We start from the raw sequence: 15,438 nt of genomic DNA on the forward strand, positions 1-15,438 counted from the left end.
CTTATGAGTACTGTTCTCTATCGCGTTGGCTATATGTAGAAACTCAACTATATCTATTGGATCGAAATTGCACTAACTGAGGCTTGTCGCTAGGTGTCGCAAAATGTCGTACAAGCTCTCACGTTATTTTTTCATTATATATATGCTTTAATATCTATTAATCTAAGTAATCAACTGTTGCACCGTCTTTTGCAACTGTCAATAATTTCCAGCTGCACTTAACATTCGCCTTTTTGAAGATATTAATGACTTTTTGGGCGATAGATTCGAAGTCTTTGGTCGCTAAGCATAATATAGTTGGGCCCGCTCCAGACAAACAAATGCCACAAAGACCAGGATCTGACTTGGGAGTAACACAGTTTAAGACTTCCTGTAACCCTGGTATAAGTGTAGATCTATATGGCTGGTGGATCTTGTCCCGCATCGCTTCATAAATAAAATTATTATTTGGAGGTGATTGAGTTAACGCAGATGTAAGAATTGCTAGTCTCTGTAAGTTAAAAACAATATCATCTCTTGAGTAAGAAGAGGGTAGCACCTCCCTCGCAGCGTGAGTAGAAACTTCAAACTCTGGAATCACTGCTACGCATTTGATCTCTATTGCCCATTCATATTGTAAGTATTCGCATATGCCAACAGGCGGCTGTTGAGAAACAATTTTACCCTTAGGAGTGTCTTCCCTTGGCAAAATAAAGTCTAATGGGACATTCTTTGCTTTACTCTCTTCATCCGATAACTCGTTTAAGTAAGACCCTACAAATCCACCTAACATTGCAGCAGAAATATTATCAGGATGCCTTTCAATCATCAAGCAGTAATCTAATAATCTCCTTTTAGATAATTTAAGATTTCCAATTTCATTTCCCAATATTATACCTCCAACAATAGCCGAGGCTGATGACCCTAGTCCCCTTCCTAAGGGTATAGGATTAATAACCTTAATTTCAGTTCCATTTGGAAATGAGTGTATTCCATTACACCTCAAGATATATAAGGCCGTTGAGGATATGAGATTTTTTGAGGCCCTCAAGGATACAAATCCCTGGTTGTCGCCTTCGTAAGAAATTTTGACATTATATTCTTCGTTCGATGTATCGAGTGATGGATCAACTTTGACAAATATTTCCAAATATAAATTCAAGCCTACACCCAAGACGTCAAATCCTGGGCCAATATTTGCAGAGGATGCGGGGACCTTTATCCTAAAAGAACCCATGGCTATCACAGATATGTTCAAGAAGAACCTTGGTCTTTTTTTACACTTTGGATTTTTTTTTTTTTTTTCGTAATGAACGCGATTGAAATTATCAATCTGATGCCTGAAACGGAGAACAGTAGAAATCAACATCATAAAATCGATAAATAAATATTTTGGCATAATAATACATTAGAAGTATATGTAAATAATCTATTTCGAGTAAACAGTCAAGGGGAGTTTCAGAAGAGTAAAGAGATTGCCAGTAGAATGGATTTGTTCTATTATGTTTTGAGTCTCAAAGAATGCATGTCTCTCTCTTTTCCCAAGCTATATCCGCAGGTTCTGTGGGTAAAGTAACCATGGACGCATAGTCAACGTCTGGAATCTGTTTGCCATTCGTCAAAGTCCATCTGAGATTGTAAACATAAGTGCATAATATAGTTCCCAATTGAACGAAAGCAAACTGCTCACCAATACAACGGTGTCTACCTCCCCCGAATGGTAAGTAGGGTGATGAAACACCCTTTGAGATACTTCCAAATCCGTAGTCGATAGTCGCTTCTTCGGTGTTCTTATTAGATATTTGATCCCATCTATGTGGGTTGAACTTTGAAGCTTCGGGAAACCATCTGTCGTTTGTCATGGCATAACCCGGACTGACTAAAACGTAATGACCCTTTGGAACAACATACAGAGTGTTAGGAACCAATAAGGAATGCTTAACTTTTCTGAAAATGGAATGAAGAGGCATGTGCATTCTCAATGTCTCCTTGATTGTCTTGTTGATTAAAGGCATGCTTTGTAAGTCATCATATGACAAATCGTTGATATTACCGCCCTTTTCATTTAAGACAGACATGACTTCGTCATATAATTCATCTTGCAAATGTGGTTGCTCTGCTAAATGCAATAAGAACCACGCAGAAGTAGAGGCCGAGGTATGTTGTCCACCCATCAAGACACCAATAAGCAAATTGGCAATCTCTTGATCTGTCATTTTAAAACCGTCTTTATAAGTAGAGTTTGTCATGAGTGAATCGATCAAGTCCCTCTTAGGATCAACATCATTTGTTTCTCTTCTTTTATTGATAAGAGACATATACGTTGCCGACACCTTTTGCTGTGCTTCATCTCTCTTCCAATAATGTGGAAGAGGTAAGTTCGGAAAAACAAAATTAATTGCAGTAAATCCTTTATCTAAATCGGAGTAAAGCTTAGCGAAAGACTTGTCGAACTTGCGTCTCATTTCATCACCCAATAATGATCTTGAAGCAGTAAATATGGTGATTTCGGGTTGCGATTCCATAACATTAGTGATCCCTTTTTCGTTTTCTTTAAGTTTAAAGTTCTCCGACGTAGCAAAATAATTTAAAACCTCTTCTAAAATTTTTGGAACGTATGTTCTGAAAGATTCTTTTGTTAATGCATTCTTAGCAAATTTCTTTTGTTCCATTAATTTCCAGTTGGGACAGTCATAAATAACACCCTTGCCAAATACAGGTGTAGTCAAATGCTTGTAGGCATCCTCGGCACTCACGTCAGCTAACTTAGAGTTTAAAACAAATTCATGTCCTTTTGGGCCCAAATACACGGTCATTACCTTCCCCAACAAAACAAATGCAAAAACATCGCCATACTTCGCTCTACAGCTCTCAAAAAAAACGTAAGGCTGCATACCATATCCAACTGCAGACCCAATCCATGGAAACCAATGAAAAACCAATGGGACCCTATCGCTTCTTAAAGACCACATTAGCTGCCAAATTAAATTGTAAACGAACGGTGCTAAGATAACTAGTGTTACTTGATGCAACAAGGGAAGCGTAAGGAACCCCTCGTACATTCTGGTCAAATAATCACTAATCGCCATCTTATATAATGATATAATAACGTTTTAAAAGATGATAAATTCGAAAGACGAGTTGTTATCAATGTGAGAAAAAAAAAAAGAACGATCGTATAGCCTACAGTTATATAAAGGAATACTCGTTTGGATGCGACCCATTAGAGGATCTTTATATGTCATTTGAAGCCACGTCCTCCTTGAAAAAACGACCGAGCAGATTTTAATATATATATGATGTCTTACTATATGACAGGTTTTATATAGCTTTGACTTTGGTTAAGATTTGCACTCACCATTCACTGATGTATGCTTCGCAGCCCGCTTTAATGTCGGATTAAATCGTAAAGTACTGCACACTTGGGATGTTGGTAAATTTACAACTAAAAAAGAAACTCATAATAATCGAATAAAAAATACCTCTTCTTTCATTCGTTCTTTCCTTTCTTCTTTCTTACTCTTAAGTCTAACTGTTGTTACGAACTATAAACTTGACCTTTCATCCTGCCATTCTCCGTGTCCACACTTTATGACTCTCGTGTAGCTCATTAACTTGAAAATCATTTTGCAATCAACAAAATTTAGTCACGTGACTTGCTCACCGGAAATAAATTTCTGGTCCTGAGATGCCTTAATTTTCAGTGAAAGTTAATAAACGAAATAATGTTAAAACTATTGACATGTCGGATTTGCATGACTTATGTCGCTTTCCAAGTAGACCTATTGGAAAAATATATCTTGAGAATTTAAAGTATTATTTAAAAAATGGAATCCCAGCTACCTATACTATAGAAGAAGCATATAAGTTTAACAATAATATTGAAGAAGAACCAACCACCACAACAACTCCGTTACACTTACTTTGCACTAATGTTCCTGATGATTTGAATGGAGATGAAATCAAGATTGTAAATGAAATGGTGGATGTCTTATTCGAGTATGGTGCCGGGTGGTGCCTTACAGACATTGACGAAAAGACCCCAGGGTGCATTCTTGTTTCCAGGGGAATGAAGAATCTGGTCATATATCAAAAAATAGTGGAGGCAGGTGTAAGAGCTGAGTTGCTTTTAAGAAAAGTCGAAGAGCTTAATGTCGAGTTTATTGAACCACAGGAGGAAACAGGAGAAGGTATGAAGGCAGTGGACAACTCAATTAATATCTCTAATGAATCAGCAGATGAGGGCCAAGGAAGCCCGACAACTGATCCCGCATGTAATCAAGAGGCATATCTCAATACGAAATTAGAATATAAAGACAACGCATTAGTTACCAAAGATGGACAAGATGGTGTAATGATGTCGTGGGAATCTACTTTAATGGAGTTAGGATGCAACTCCTTATTCGAAAGCGTTAATTCACAAGACAAAGATGAAGAGGTTAATATTTTGAACATAGGTTTTGGCATGGGAATTATTGATACCATGATTAATTCTCGTGATCCAACGAAACAATACATTTGTGAAGCGCACCCCGACGTGCTTAAAAAGTTGAGATCTGATGGGTGGTACGAAAAGCCAAATGTTGTCATATTGGAGGGTAGATGGCAAGATCAGCTCGATTTTTTACTTTCAGAGGGTACAACTTTTTTCGACGGTATTTATTATGATACCTTTTCAGAACATTATGAGGATATGCTACAATTGTTTGACTACATAGTTGGTCTTCTAAAGCCAAATGGGGTCTTTACGTTCTTTAATGGGCTTGGCGCTGACAGAGAGGTTGTTTATGACGTCTATAGGAATTTGGTTGAGATGGATTTAGCTAATTACGGCTTAAAATGCTCTTTTCAAAGCATTGAAGTTGCTCCTAAAGCTTTACAGGCTAACACATCCACGGATGATCAATCACAGAGCATATGGGATGATGTGAAGAGACCATACTGGTCTTGTCCGGTGTACTATCATCCTGTAGCTCGGTTTATAGATATTTAAACATCGTGCATAGTAGCAATTGAATCACATGATCATACAAAATATTAACATCAAGTCTTCTTCACTCTACCATATGAACTGCAAGAGAAATATATATCATTAGAAGATGTTTCGTGTACGTACCTCGCTCGGACCTTTTCTGACGAGCATCAGAAATAATGCCACATCATCTCTAGTTAAGACAAAATTAGCGAATGCAAATACCGAGATGACAAAATTGGCAAATGGATTAAGAGTGGTAACTGATTCAACACCGGGTCACTTCAGCGCCTTAGGAGCTTATGTTGATGCGGGATCAAGATTTGAGAATCCCAAGAAACCTGGTTTATCCCATATTATGGATAGGCTTGCTTGGAAGTCGACAGATAGTTATAGTGGAATTGAAATGATGGAAAATCTTTCCAAAGTTGGTGGTAATTATATGTGCTCAGCTCAGAGAGAATCAATGATTTACCAAGGCTCCGTCTTTAATAAGGATTTGGATAGAATGTTTGATTGTATAGCAGAAACAATAAGAAGCCCTAAGGTGACTGATCAAGAGCTATTAGAAACCCTACAGACTGCAGAATACGAGGTCAGTGAAATCGCTTTAAAGCACGAAATATTTTTACCTGAAGTTTTGCATGCAGCTGCTTACTCTAATAATACGTTAGGTTTGCCTTTATATTGTCCTCCTGATCGAATTCCTGAAATTCAGAAGCAGGAAATTCTAGATTATCATACAAAGTTTTATCAACCTCAAAATGTTGTTGTATCTATGATTGGGGTGCCGCATGAGCACGCTGTTGACTTAGTTCAGAAGCGGCTAGGGGATTGGAAACTGGTCTCTAATTCCCGACCAGATTTGGGAACCATTAATTATACCGGGGGTGAAATTTGCCTTCCTTACCAACCTCCAATCACTTCAAATCTACCTGAGCTTTATCATATGCAGATCGGATTCGAGACTACAGGATTGTTAAACGATGATTTGTACGCATTAGCTACCTTGCAAAAACTACTTGGAGGTGGCTCTTCGTTTTCAGCTGGTGGACCCGGTAAGGGGATGTTCTCAAGATTATACACTAGAGTATTGAATCAATATGCATTCGTCGAAAACTGCATGTCCTTCAACCATTCTTATATGAATTCAGGGTTGTTTGGAATAACGATCTCGTGTTCACCAAATGCTGCTCATATCATGTCTCAAATTATATGTCTCGAATTATCAAAGTTGCTTGAAGAAGACCCAAAGAAGGGAGGCTTAACTGAAAGTGAAGTAAAGAGAGCGAAGAATCAATTAACTAGCTCATTGCTCATGAACTTAGAAAGTAAGTTGGCTGCACTTGAAGATTTAGGGAGACAGATTCAGTGCCAAGGTAAGATTACTACTGTAGATGAGATGATTCAAAAGATCGAGAGCTTAGATATAAATGATTTGAGAAATGTGGCAAGAAAAGTTTTAACGGGAAGCGTTGTAAACCAAGGTTCTAGTTCCGGCCGCCCTTCTATTGTAATGCAAGGTGATAGAGCTGCATTTGGAGACGTCGAATTCATTCTTCAGCATTTTGGATTAGGAAAATACGATGGTCCGCCACTACTTGAACCCAGAGACTTTTCAAAAGGGTCCAAGTCGAAATTGTTCGGCAAGTGGTTTTGAAACTTGTACCGCAGTATAGAGAGAGTATATATCCTCAGTTCCATGGAATTATACTACTGTGAGCGATGTTTAATTTTAAGTACTTTACAACTTCTTGGGTATTCAAAATTATGAACTAGATATCTATGGTAATTTTAGTACTTTGTATATATTGGGAACAATGAAATAGGATTTCACCAACCTCGTGCTTTCAATAATAGATCATTTAAAAATTATCCCATGCACTTATATTATATTATTGGCTCGAAGTTGATCGCTTAGTTCCAATACTTCCTTCTCAAGAAGCAATTTATTTTCTTTCATTTCGGATATTTCTCGTTCCCTTGATTTCAATTGCAAATCCTTCTCAATAGTTTCATTGTGCAAAATATCTATTGTGCTTTTGTAGTGATTTACTTTATTTTGGTAATCAAAATTTTCATCATTGTACTTTTTTGTCAAGCGACTTTCATTGTCGATTCTAATTTCCAACAGCTTGAGTTCTCTCTTCAAATTTGTTACTGTCTTCGATGACTCGTGGAACTTATTGTGAGCCGTGTCTAATTCATCAGTGAGTCTTTCAACTTTATCCTCCCAATATTTCAATTGCTCGTTACTATACAATTTTAATTCAAGATCATGGACTTTGGTGTTGAGTTCCTTGTTGGCCCTCTTAAGAGAGTCATTCTCTTCACCTATGACCAATATTTCATTTCGTAATCTCAATTGGTCCTGGGCATCATATGTTGAAGACGATTTTGATTGGTTCAATTCCGCCTCAACTTCCTTTGAAGCTCGTCTTTGATTCTCTAGATGCTCTCTCAAGACAATAATGCTCGATTCTGAGTTTTGAAGCTCCATAGTCTTCTCTTCGTAGCTTTGCATCAACTCGGTAACCTTCTGGCTTAACTGATTTCTGGAATTAATTAAGTTATCTCTCTCTTCAGAAATATCATTAACCAATTCTTTGAGAGAAGAAACCTGCTTACTTAAACCAGCCAACTTTCTTTCATGACTAGCCTTTTCTTCTTCCAATGAAGCTTTCTTTTTCTTTAAATCTTCAGATAAATCTTCCAAATCAGTGACTTTAGTTGCCATATCTGCATTATCTTTATCAAGTTGTATCTTAACTCTTACTAAATCCTCATTATCGAGCTGAAGCCTTTTATTTTCTTTTATTAGCTTTGTTTCAGTTTCTAGCTTGAAATTCAAATCTCTGTTTAAATTTCGAATATCTTCCTTGTACTTATCATTCGTTTCTTTGCTGCCATAGCTCCTATAAAGATAGTCTACCTTGTCTTGTAATTCCTTTGCTTGAGTTTGAGTCTGCGAAAGCTCAAAATCTTTATCTAGAACTGCCTCTTCTAATCGCGAAATCAGTTTCCTCATGTCTTTAACTAAAATTTGGGTTGCCCTTGCTTCTTCTCTTGCAAGCGTCAACTGATTTTTAGTTTCTAGCAAATCTTTCAAGGCTGCCTGTTCCTGTCTCTTCGAAATACTAACTGCCGACTCCGCAAGTTCTAACTTTTCATAATACTCTTCGGATCTCTTTTTGTATAGTTCTGTAGCCTTCTCAAGGTCTCTATTTTTAGAAGTGAAAGAATTTGCTTTTGCTTTGAGCTGTGATAGCTCATTTTCGTAGTCAGAAATGGTTGATCTAACGGTTTGGCGCTTGGTATTATATAGTTCATCCTCTGAGTCGCGTAAGAGGGCTTTTAGTCTCAAAATTTCACTTTTCGATGATGATAGTTCATCCCTCGTGAATTTGAGAGTTTTTGTAACATCTTGGTAAATGGCTAAGAAATCCAGGTTATTATTAGCTCGTAACAAAAGGCTCTTACTCAAACTATCGGTATAAGAAATTGACCGATCGTTCTCTGTTATGCGCCGGGTGTCAAATATAGATTCCTCTTGATTGGAGCTACTTGAAACGTTATTGCGTTTGGATAGATCATCGGGCTTTGCAGATTGTAGTTTATTAAGTTTCTTCTGTAGCTCAATTGCATAGTTTTCAGCTCGTTGCACATTTGTTTCTTCCTGTTGAAGAGATTTCTTCAAAGTTTCGATCTCATTTTTCGTTTCCTCTAATTCAGAAGTTCTTGGTGGCTTTTTGTCAACTTGATTTCTCTGAAGCAGCAACTCCTCGGTATGATTAGAAATTCTTTCTTTCAACAAGCTGATTTCTTCATTCAATTTCTTATTCTCAAAGCGCTCTTTTCTCAAAATTGCATTCTGTTCATTCATTTTTATTTTCATACTGGAGTAATCTTCTAGAAATTGAGAATCTGGTGGCACATTCTCTTTTCCATTAACATTTCTACCTTTCTCGCTTTCTTTCTCCTCAAGTTCTTGTAATCTATTTCTCAAGGACACAATTTCTTCCGAATATTTAGTTTTGGAGGCAATAGCTACTTGAAGTTGCACCTTTAACTCTTCCAATGACCTACTTAGTGTAGAGTTTTCTTTTGAAATGGTGACCCACTTTTCTTTCAACGAAGAAAGTTCGTTAGATTTCTTTGATTCCTCTTTTAGAATATCATTTAATTGATTTTCTCTAGAAATTAAAACGCCTTTCTCTTCAAGAATCTCAGTGTATTTCTTCTCTAGAACCTTACACTTATCTTTAAGACTTTGAACTTCATCTAATTTAATAGATAACTGAGATTCAAGGGTACCTAATTTGGTGACATTATCATTAAGTTCATCTTCCATTTCTTTAACTCTTAATTGAGATTTAGTGTGATTAGATTTAAGACTGTTTAGCTCATCATTTTGAACGCTAATGGTATTGAGGTGATGTGAAATAGTATCACGGTGCTCTGCAATCTCATCAGTAAGTTTATTATGTTTGGTCTCTTTAAAATTATCCAATTCTGAAAGTAACATTCTATTCTTTTGTTCAATCTCTTCATACCTAGAATCTGCTTCGCTTTTTGATCTTGAAATATCGTTATTTAAGACTTCAATAGCATCGACCTGATTCTTATTTTCTAGCTCCAAGGTAGTTATCTTTTCTTTTAATTCCTTGATTTTTTCTAGAGATACCTTGTGGTCATTCGCAAGCAGATCCCTTTGCTTCAAATTTTGGTTTAGCTCTTCTACCTTCCTAGCTAATTTTTCATCGAGTTCTTCCTTTTGTCGGTTTAACAATTTATTTGAAGACCTCAATTGATCTAGTTCATTTTGAATCGATCTCGTCTTTTTGAGAGAATTTGCTTCGTCACTTCTTACTTTTTTTAGAGCTATATCCTTCTCTTTGACAATATCAGTCACGGATATTACTTCAGTTTCTAGTTTTGTAATTTGATCCTTCAATCTTTTATTTTCATCGTCGAGCGAATTTCTTAATCTTTCAAGGTCTTTTAATTTATCGCTAGCTTCTTTCAAAGATTTGTTCATTTCCTTTGAATCAAGTAACTTTACAGAATCTTCAAGCAAAGGTTTGATCTTAATGAAAAGACTAAACCAGAGATTTCTTGAGAGCGAATCTTCAAGCATTTCGAAATTCCTAGCTACAACTTGAGAAGATTGGATTTCTCGTATCTTAAACTCAATTGTTTTCCTTGCCTTTTTACCTCTTACCAAGCTTTGTAAATCAGTGAATATTCCCTTCAAGCTCAAATCCCTTAATTCTTCTAATTTTCCTAAAACGCCATTCTTAAAGAAGATCTTCGTAATACCAATTTTGTAACTGTTTGGGTCCAAGTCAACATACTTGATGAGTAGTTCACTATTGGTCTTGTTATTTTTAGTGAAAACTTCTTTAACATTTGTAATTGAGTATCTAGAATAAAACTCATCAAAAGTCATCCTATTCGGATAACCTGCTCTGGTGATCCTAATGCCTTCCAAAACACCGTTGCATCTTAACTGATTTAGAACCAAGTTCTTATCAAATCGGTTTGGCTTTTTGTACAAGTTTGGAAGAATGCAGCGCACAAAATGAGGCTCTGTAAGGCTGAGTTGTTCCATTAAATTGCTCAATTGATCTTTATGTTTCTGAGAAAGTGTTCTTGTTTTCATCTTTATCTTTGTCTTTCCACCGATTTCTATATCCTCAGTGAATACTTCTCTTATAAATTTACTTTCAGAAGATGGCAAGATACTTAAAATATTCTCGCTGACCGGATCCGTATTCTTTTGCAACCAGTTATCAACATTATATTCAACTTCTCCAGCGTAATGATGTACAATAAACCCACTTTTGAATTTGTTGAGTCGAAATTTTTTACTTTGGCCATTTCCCCAAGTCATGGAAAGTTTGTCCATGAATGATTTATCAGAAGCTTTAGGTACTACGCATTCTTCATCTAAAACTTTAAAAATTCCTAAGGGCCGTCTCAGTTCTATCAAGTCAATTGTTGGCTGCAAGTCTAGACCAAAATCTATAAATTCCCACTGAATGTCTTCACGTAGATACTCACTTTGTTCAAGGATAAAAGAATGATGATTAAAAAATTGTTGAAGCTTCTCATTAGTATAATTTATACAGAGTTGTTCAAAGGAATTTTCTGTAAATATTTCAAACCCGGCAATGTCTAAAACACCTATGAAACTTAAATCTACGTCAGTAGCATCAATATTTAAACTGAGGTTTATTTTTCCAATAATATATTGAAAAAGTTTTTCATAAAAATGCTTGGATAATGCATCAATAGCGAATTTCACTTCAGGCGGCCGTTTTGATTTTTGAACCATTTCTCTGCCAGCTTTAACTTTTGGTCGTAGGAGGAACTCCGCTAGAACTTTCTTTTCAATTCCTAAAAGTTTCAGAATTGTTTGAAGCAGCGAGTCCGATTTGAAGCTTGCCTGTTCAGCCTTCCATGATGTGAACTCTAAGTTCCCAAATTGCAATATGACAGCTAGAATTGAAAATATGTCATCTATCTCATTTTCTTGTAATCCTAAGATCTTGAAAGCTTCAACTAGCGTATTGAAATCCTTCTTATCGTCCACATGCGGGATTTTCAAATGTACATTATTCAAGTAGCTATAATCTTCAACGGCGCTCGTTAGCCCAAGCACTTTCAATTTTTTCACATCATATCCTTTCAAAAGTTGATAAAAAATATGATAATTTCTCTCTTCCACAGCTTGGGTCACTACTCTCGATTTTTCGAGCAAGTAGTAGTCAATATTTGCACCACTAATACAGCCGCTTTCTGTGAAGTAAACTTTAACAAACTTTCCAAACCGAGAAGAGTTATTGTTTTTGATGGTTTTTGCATTTCCAAAGCTCTCTAAAATAGGATTCGCCTGTAAGATCCTGGAGTCAATTGTACTTGACATATTCAGCCTGTTTTCGGGAGTAATCGAAGACAAGTATTGAATTATCTTTTTGGTATTTTCCGTCTTTCCGGCACCACTTTCACCTGTAACAAGGATAGATTGATTTTTATGATTTGACAAAAGATTTCTATAAGTACCTTCTGCTGTTGCATATATATGGGGAGGAGGTTTATCAAAATCTTGTGAGTGGTATTTTTCCAAAGTCTTCTGATCGTAGATTGGAAGGGATTTATAAGGATTTATTGCTACCAAAAATAAACCTGAATAAGTATATATCATATCATCGTTATATCTCAAGTACATGTTGTAAACAACAGACGGCTCATTCAAATGGGTCAAAGCTGCCATATCATCACACTTATTGAATTTCGATGGGTTACAGCTTTCGATTTGATCATTTTCTACTATTCTATGTTCTTCTTTATTCTCATTAATTACTGTAACTTTACACTTCCCATCATTTAAATAGTCAGTAACGTAGCCCTTTAAATAACATGCCATCGAATCTGGCACCCAGACCCAATTTTTCGAATTGAATCCGTCATCTTCACCTGACATTGCTTATAGCGGCTTATGATTTGATTGAGTAGTTAATGGTAGGTCATAAAAATCTTTATTGTTTACACTGTAAAGAAGAAATATGTGAACCGTCAAGAAATCAATAGTACTGTATATAGAGACGTGTTAATATAAACAAACTTTCTTAATAGGGTTAAACTATTAAAAAGACATAGAATCGACACTATACTTACCATTTTACATAAGTAAAGACATAACTCATTTATATATAGAGGATGTATAATTATGTAAGACAACGATGGAGTCATCACGAGTAAGGGTTTGAGCTATACGTCTCTTGTATGTCGCATACGGTTGCAAAAAAGAAAAACATAAACACACTTAAAAATTATTTTGATTTTGATCTCATCCGCTTATTGGTAAACTATGATGGTTAGAAAATAAAATTGATCTTGACTTGAATGTATCATACTTACCCAGACTCGAACTTGAAGAGGCGTTAGCCCACATTTTTGGGCAATCGCTGCTCTGTCAGATCTTGTTGGATTTCTCTTCTTGTGGAATGCTTTCTCTAAAAATCTTCTAATTTCATTATTGATATATGTACGTTTTCTTGTACTTCCTCCCGTTACGCCCTGGGATTCTGCCTTCAGACCTCCTTCTTGATTTGTAATCTTTACCGTTACCTTTTCCAAAGTGAATGACGTTCTTTCCGATCTATCAATAATTCTTTGGGGTAGTGTGTTTTCTAGGACATAGCTTCTCATAGAGTCATAAAGATTAATAATAGAAAATTTGTCACCCAAGCCGAACTGCTTAGATAGCTAATGATGTTAGTACCTTTATATATACACATATTCAGGGTACTTACATTGAGTGCTCTGATTCTGGAGTTTCCAATAATATTTGTCAAAGTGCCATCAGTAGAACATGATAGTTCCTCCTCCAGACATTGATAATCGTCAAGTTTAGTGTCTTCAAAACGTCTAGTTAATGATTCAAGAGCACATAAGTTCTCTATGAGTGGTTTGCATTTCAGTAGTTCTGAATTCATTTTAGAAGTTTTTTCATTTCTAATTTTGTATGAATTTTGGTCAGATTTTATGATTTTTGCACCCGATCGACTAATTTCAGGAACAAAGCTTTAAAACATATTGTGAATTACAAAATTGGAAATTAAGCTGAAACTTCATTAAGACTAATAGTATATAACTATCCAAAGCAGAAAAAAAAAAAGAAAAAATTTTATAACCACATTAGAAGTCGTTTAAGAACATATCTTCTGTCAAGATTCCAAACCAGGTAGTTACAGAACAGCTCTCTATTCTGAAATTATCGGTAAGAGGGGGTGTTTTAGACTTTCTTTTAGCTTTCTTTTTAACGACCTTCAGATCAATTGCAATTCGGAACCTAGAATTTATTGATGTCTTTGTAGAATTTTCTTGGATAGGTTTCCGCTTTGATGAAGTTTTCAAATATGAAGAAGTGCAAACTTTCGAATAAGATAGCTTGTTGGAAGCATCTTTCTTTGGTGCTAAGCCAAACCTTTTAGTACCTCCTCTCAAGCAATCGTTCCAGTAACCCTCAAGTAGAGAAAGATATTCAAAGTAATCGTGAAGATTCCGTCCGCAATTTTTCCACACCTTTATCACTGTTAATATGCATTTCACTTCGAGTATAGAAATTTACTTACGATAGACACTATTTTTGATATAGAGTTCACATCCTTTTGTTTCTCCTTTATCATACGACCTAAAACATTTCTTGCAATAATAAATCTATTTCTAGATCTGAATGTGTCCTCTCTCGGCCTGTCCCGATTAGCTTCTTTTGAAAGAACATTACAGTTGATAAATTTGCTCTCATCAAACAGAGGGCAGTATTTACTGTTAGTGGAGATCGATGGAAAAGACGTATTTGTTACAAAATTAGATAACTGTTGGGAGTTTTCTATTTTCTTGCAACTCGATCTAGGAAGAATAAAAGAGGTCTTGTAACAGGCTCTCCTAAAATCGCTTGAATCCATTACCGGTATAATTTATCAAAGTCCTGGCAATACAAATAAAAGATACTATAGAAATATAAGTTCAGTTGAACCCGAATCAGGGGAAGGTGTTTCCATTTATCTCTTGTTCGTATCTAAATGTGTACAATGAATGCTTTCCAGAACGCAACAGAATTTTGTAATAACTCATCTTATTCAGCTCCTTAACATCCCAGTTGAAAGGGTCTAACAGTTAAATGTCCAAGATTCTGAGAAATAGACCAAATCATGACACATTTATGCCTTGCGCCGTAATTATATTTCTTCACGGCATCATTGATTAGAAAAATCTGAATGACAAAGCAGAAATCCAGTGATCCGGACTCTAAGGTGACCAGCAGAGTGCATTAAGTGATGCAAAATGGAATCATCTCTCCAACAAATTTTAAGTAAGATTGAATAGAGCTTCGTTGTCTGATCTCCATTGTAGCTTCCTCTTTTGGAAATGCAACCCCTTTGATTCAAAATGCGGACCAAGATATTTTATTCATTGGCATTTGCACAGAAGAAAAGGAGCTTTAGTACTCTAAGCCTAGGCGCAGCATTGCTTCACAATTAAGAGACTGTAATTTCGTGTTTGAACATTAATTGAGGTTGTGCTGGCGACTGTAATATTGTCTTGGTTTCTCAAAGGTATTCAGCATTTGATCCCTTAATTTTTGTCAGATTGGACCTAAGAGAGGTTGCTTGGGGAATTGTAAAGCTCCTGAACGAACTACAAAATACTAATCAAACATATGAGGCGTACGTCTATGTCATTCTTGGTATAAGAGTTAAGTGACTGATGTGTTCTCTCTCCTGCGTGGGTCCGTTGATATTTGCAACTTTCTCGTACAATAATTTTTCACCATATATCCTGCACATAATTCAACCCTAAACGCAGCTCTTCGCTACCTTACTACAGATATTGTCGATCCAGCAGCATAATACCCTTCTAAGCAAGAAATTTCATCCAGTATGTGATTCAAAGGTGTCATATATTAAGTATTCAATGAC

General features: G+C 36.0%; 7 protein-coding genes across 7 annotated transcripts; 2 read left to right on the forward strand and 5 right to left on the reverse strand.

The window, feature by feature from the left end:
* Positions 1–157: 157 nt before the first annotated feature.
* On the reverse strand, positions 158–1,378 carry THR1 (homoserine kinase; the record flags this gene model as incomplete). Its single annotated transcript, XM_062956104.1, has 1 exon — positions 158–1,378. The coding sequence occupies one exon, from the start codon at positions 1,376–1,378 to the stop codon at positions 158–160; it is 1,221 nt and encodes a 406-aa protein (XP_062812641.1).
* Positions 1,379–1,493: 115 nt separating this feature from the next.
* On the reverse strand, positions 1,494–3,068 carry ERG11 (sterol 14-demethylase; the record flags this gene model as incomplete). Its single annotated transcript, XM_062956105.1, has 1 exon — positions 1,494–3,068. One exon carries the CDS (start codon positions 3,066–3,068, stop codon positions 1,494–1,496), a length of 1,575 nt encoding a protein of 524 aa, XP_062812642.1.
* A 653-nt stretch (positions 3,069–3,721) lies between these two features.
* Positions 3,722–4,972, forward strand: RMT2 (protein-arginine N5-methyltransferase; the record flags this gene model as incomplete). The annotated part of the gene is made up of 1 exon (XM_062956106.1): positions 3,722–4,972. One exon carries the CDS (start codon positions 3,722–3,724, stop codon positions 4,970–4,972), a length of 1,251 nt encoding a protein of 416 aa, XP_062812643.1.
* A 106-nt stretch (positions 4,973–5,078) lies between these two features.
* Positions 5,079–6,611, forward strand: MAS2 (mitochondrial-processing protease subunit alpha; the record flags this gene model as incomplete). The annotated part of the gene is made up of 1 exon (XM_062956107.1): positions 5,079–6,611. One exon carries the CDS (start codon positions 5,079–5,081, stop codon positions 6,609–6,611), a length of 1,533 nt encoding a protein of 510 aa, XP_062812644.1.
* Positions 6,612–6,836: 225 nt separating this feature from the next.
* MYO1 (myosin 1) lies at positions 6,837–12,437 on the reverse strand (the record flags this gene model as incomplete). Its single annotated transcript, XM_062956108.1, has 1 exon — positions 6,837–12,437. One exon carries the CDS (start codon positions 12,435–12,437, stop codon positions 6,837–6,839), a length of 5,601 nt encoding a protein of 1,866 aa, XP_062812645.1.
* A 349-nt stretch (positions 12,438–12,786) lies between these two features.
* MTLA1 (Mtla1p) lies at positions 12,787–13,452 on the reverse strand (the record flags this gene model as incomplete). Its single annotated transcript, XM_062956110.1, has 3 exons — positions 12,787–12,822; positions 12,875–13,222; positions 13,270–13,452. 3 exons carry the CDS (start codon positions 13,450–13,452, stop codon positions 12,787–12,789), a joined length of 567 nt encoding a protein of 188 aa, XP_062812646.1.
* A 202-nt stretch (positions 13,453–13,654) lies between these two features.
* On the reverse strand, positions 13,655–14,424 carry MTLA2 (Mtla2p; the record flags this gene model as incomplete). The annotated part of the gene is made up of 2 exons (XM_062956111.1): positions 13,655–14,041; positions 14,092–14,424. 2 exons carry the CDS (start codon positions 14,422–14,424, stop codon positions 13,655–13,657), a joined length of 720 nt encoding a protein of 239 aa, XP_062812647.1.
* Between the last annotated feature and the right edge of the window lie 1,014 nt (positions 14,425–15,438).

The sequence above is a fragment of the Priceomyces carsonii genome (assembly GCF_900007245.1).
Source record: "Priceomyces carsonii strain CBS4050 genome assembly, scaffold: Debaryomyces_carsonii_scaffold_7, whole genome shotgun sequence".
Taxonomy (NCBI): domain Eukaryota; kingdom Fungi; phylum Ascomycota; class Pichiomycetes; order Serinales; family Debaryomycetaceae; genus Priceomyces; species Priceomyces carsonii.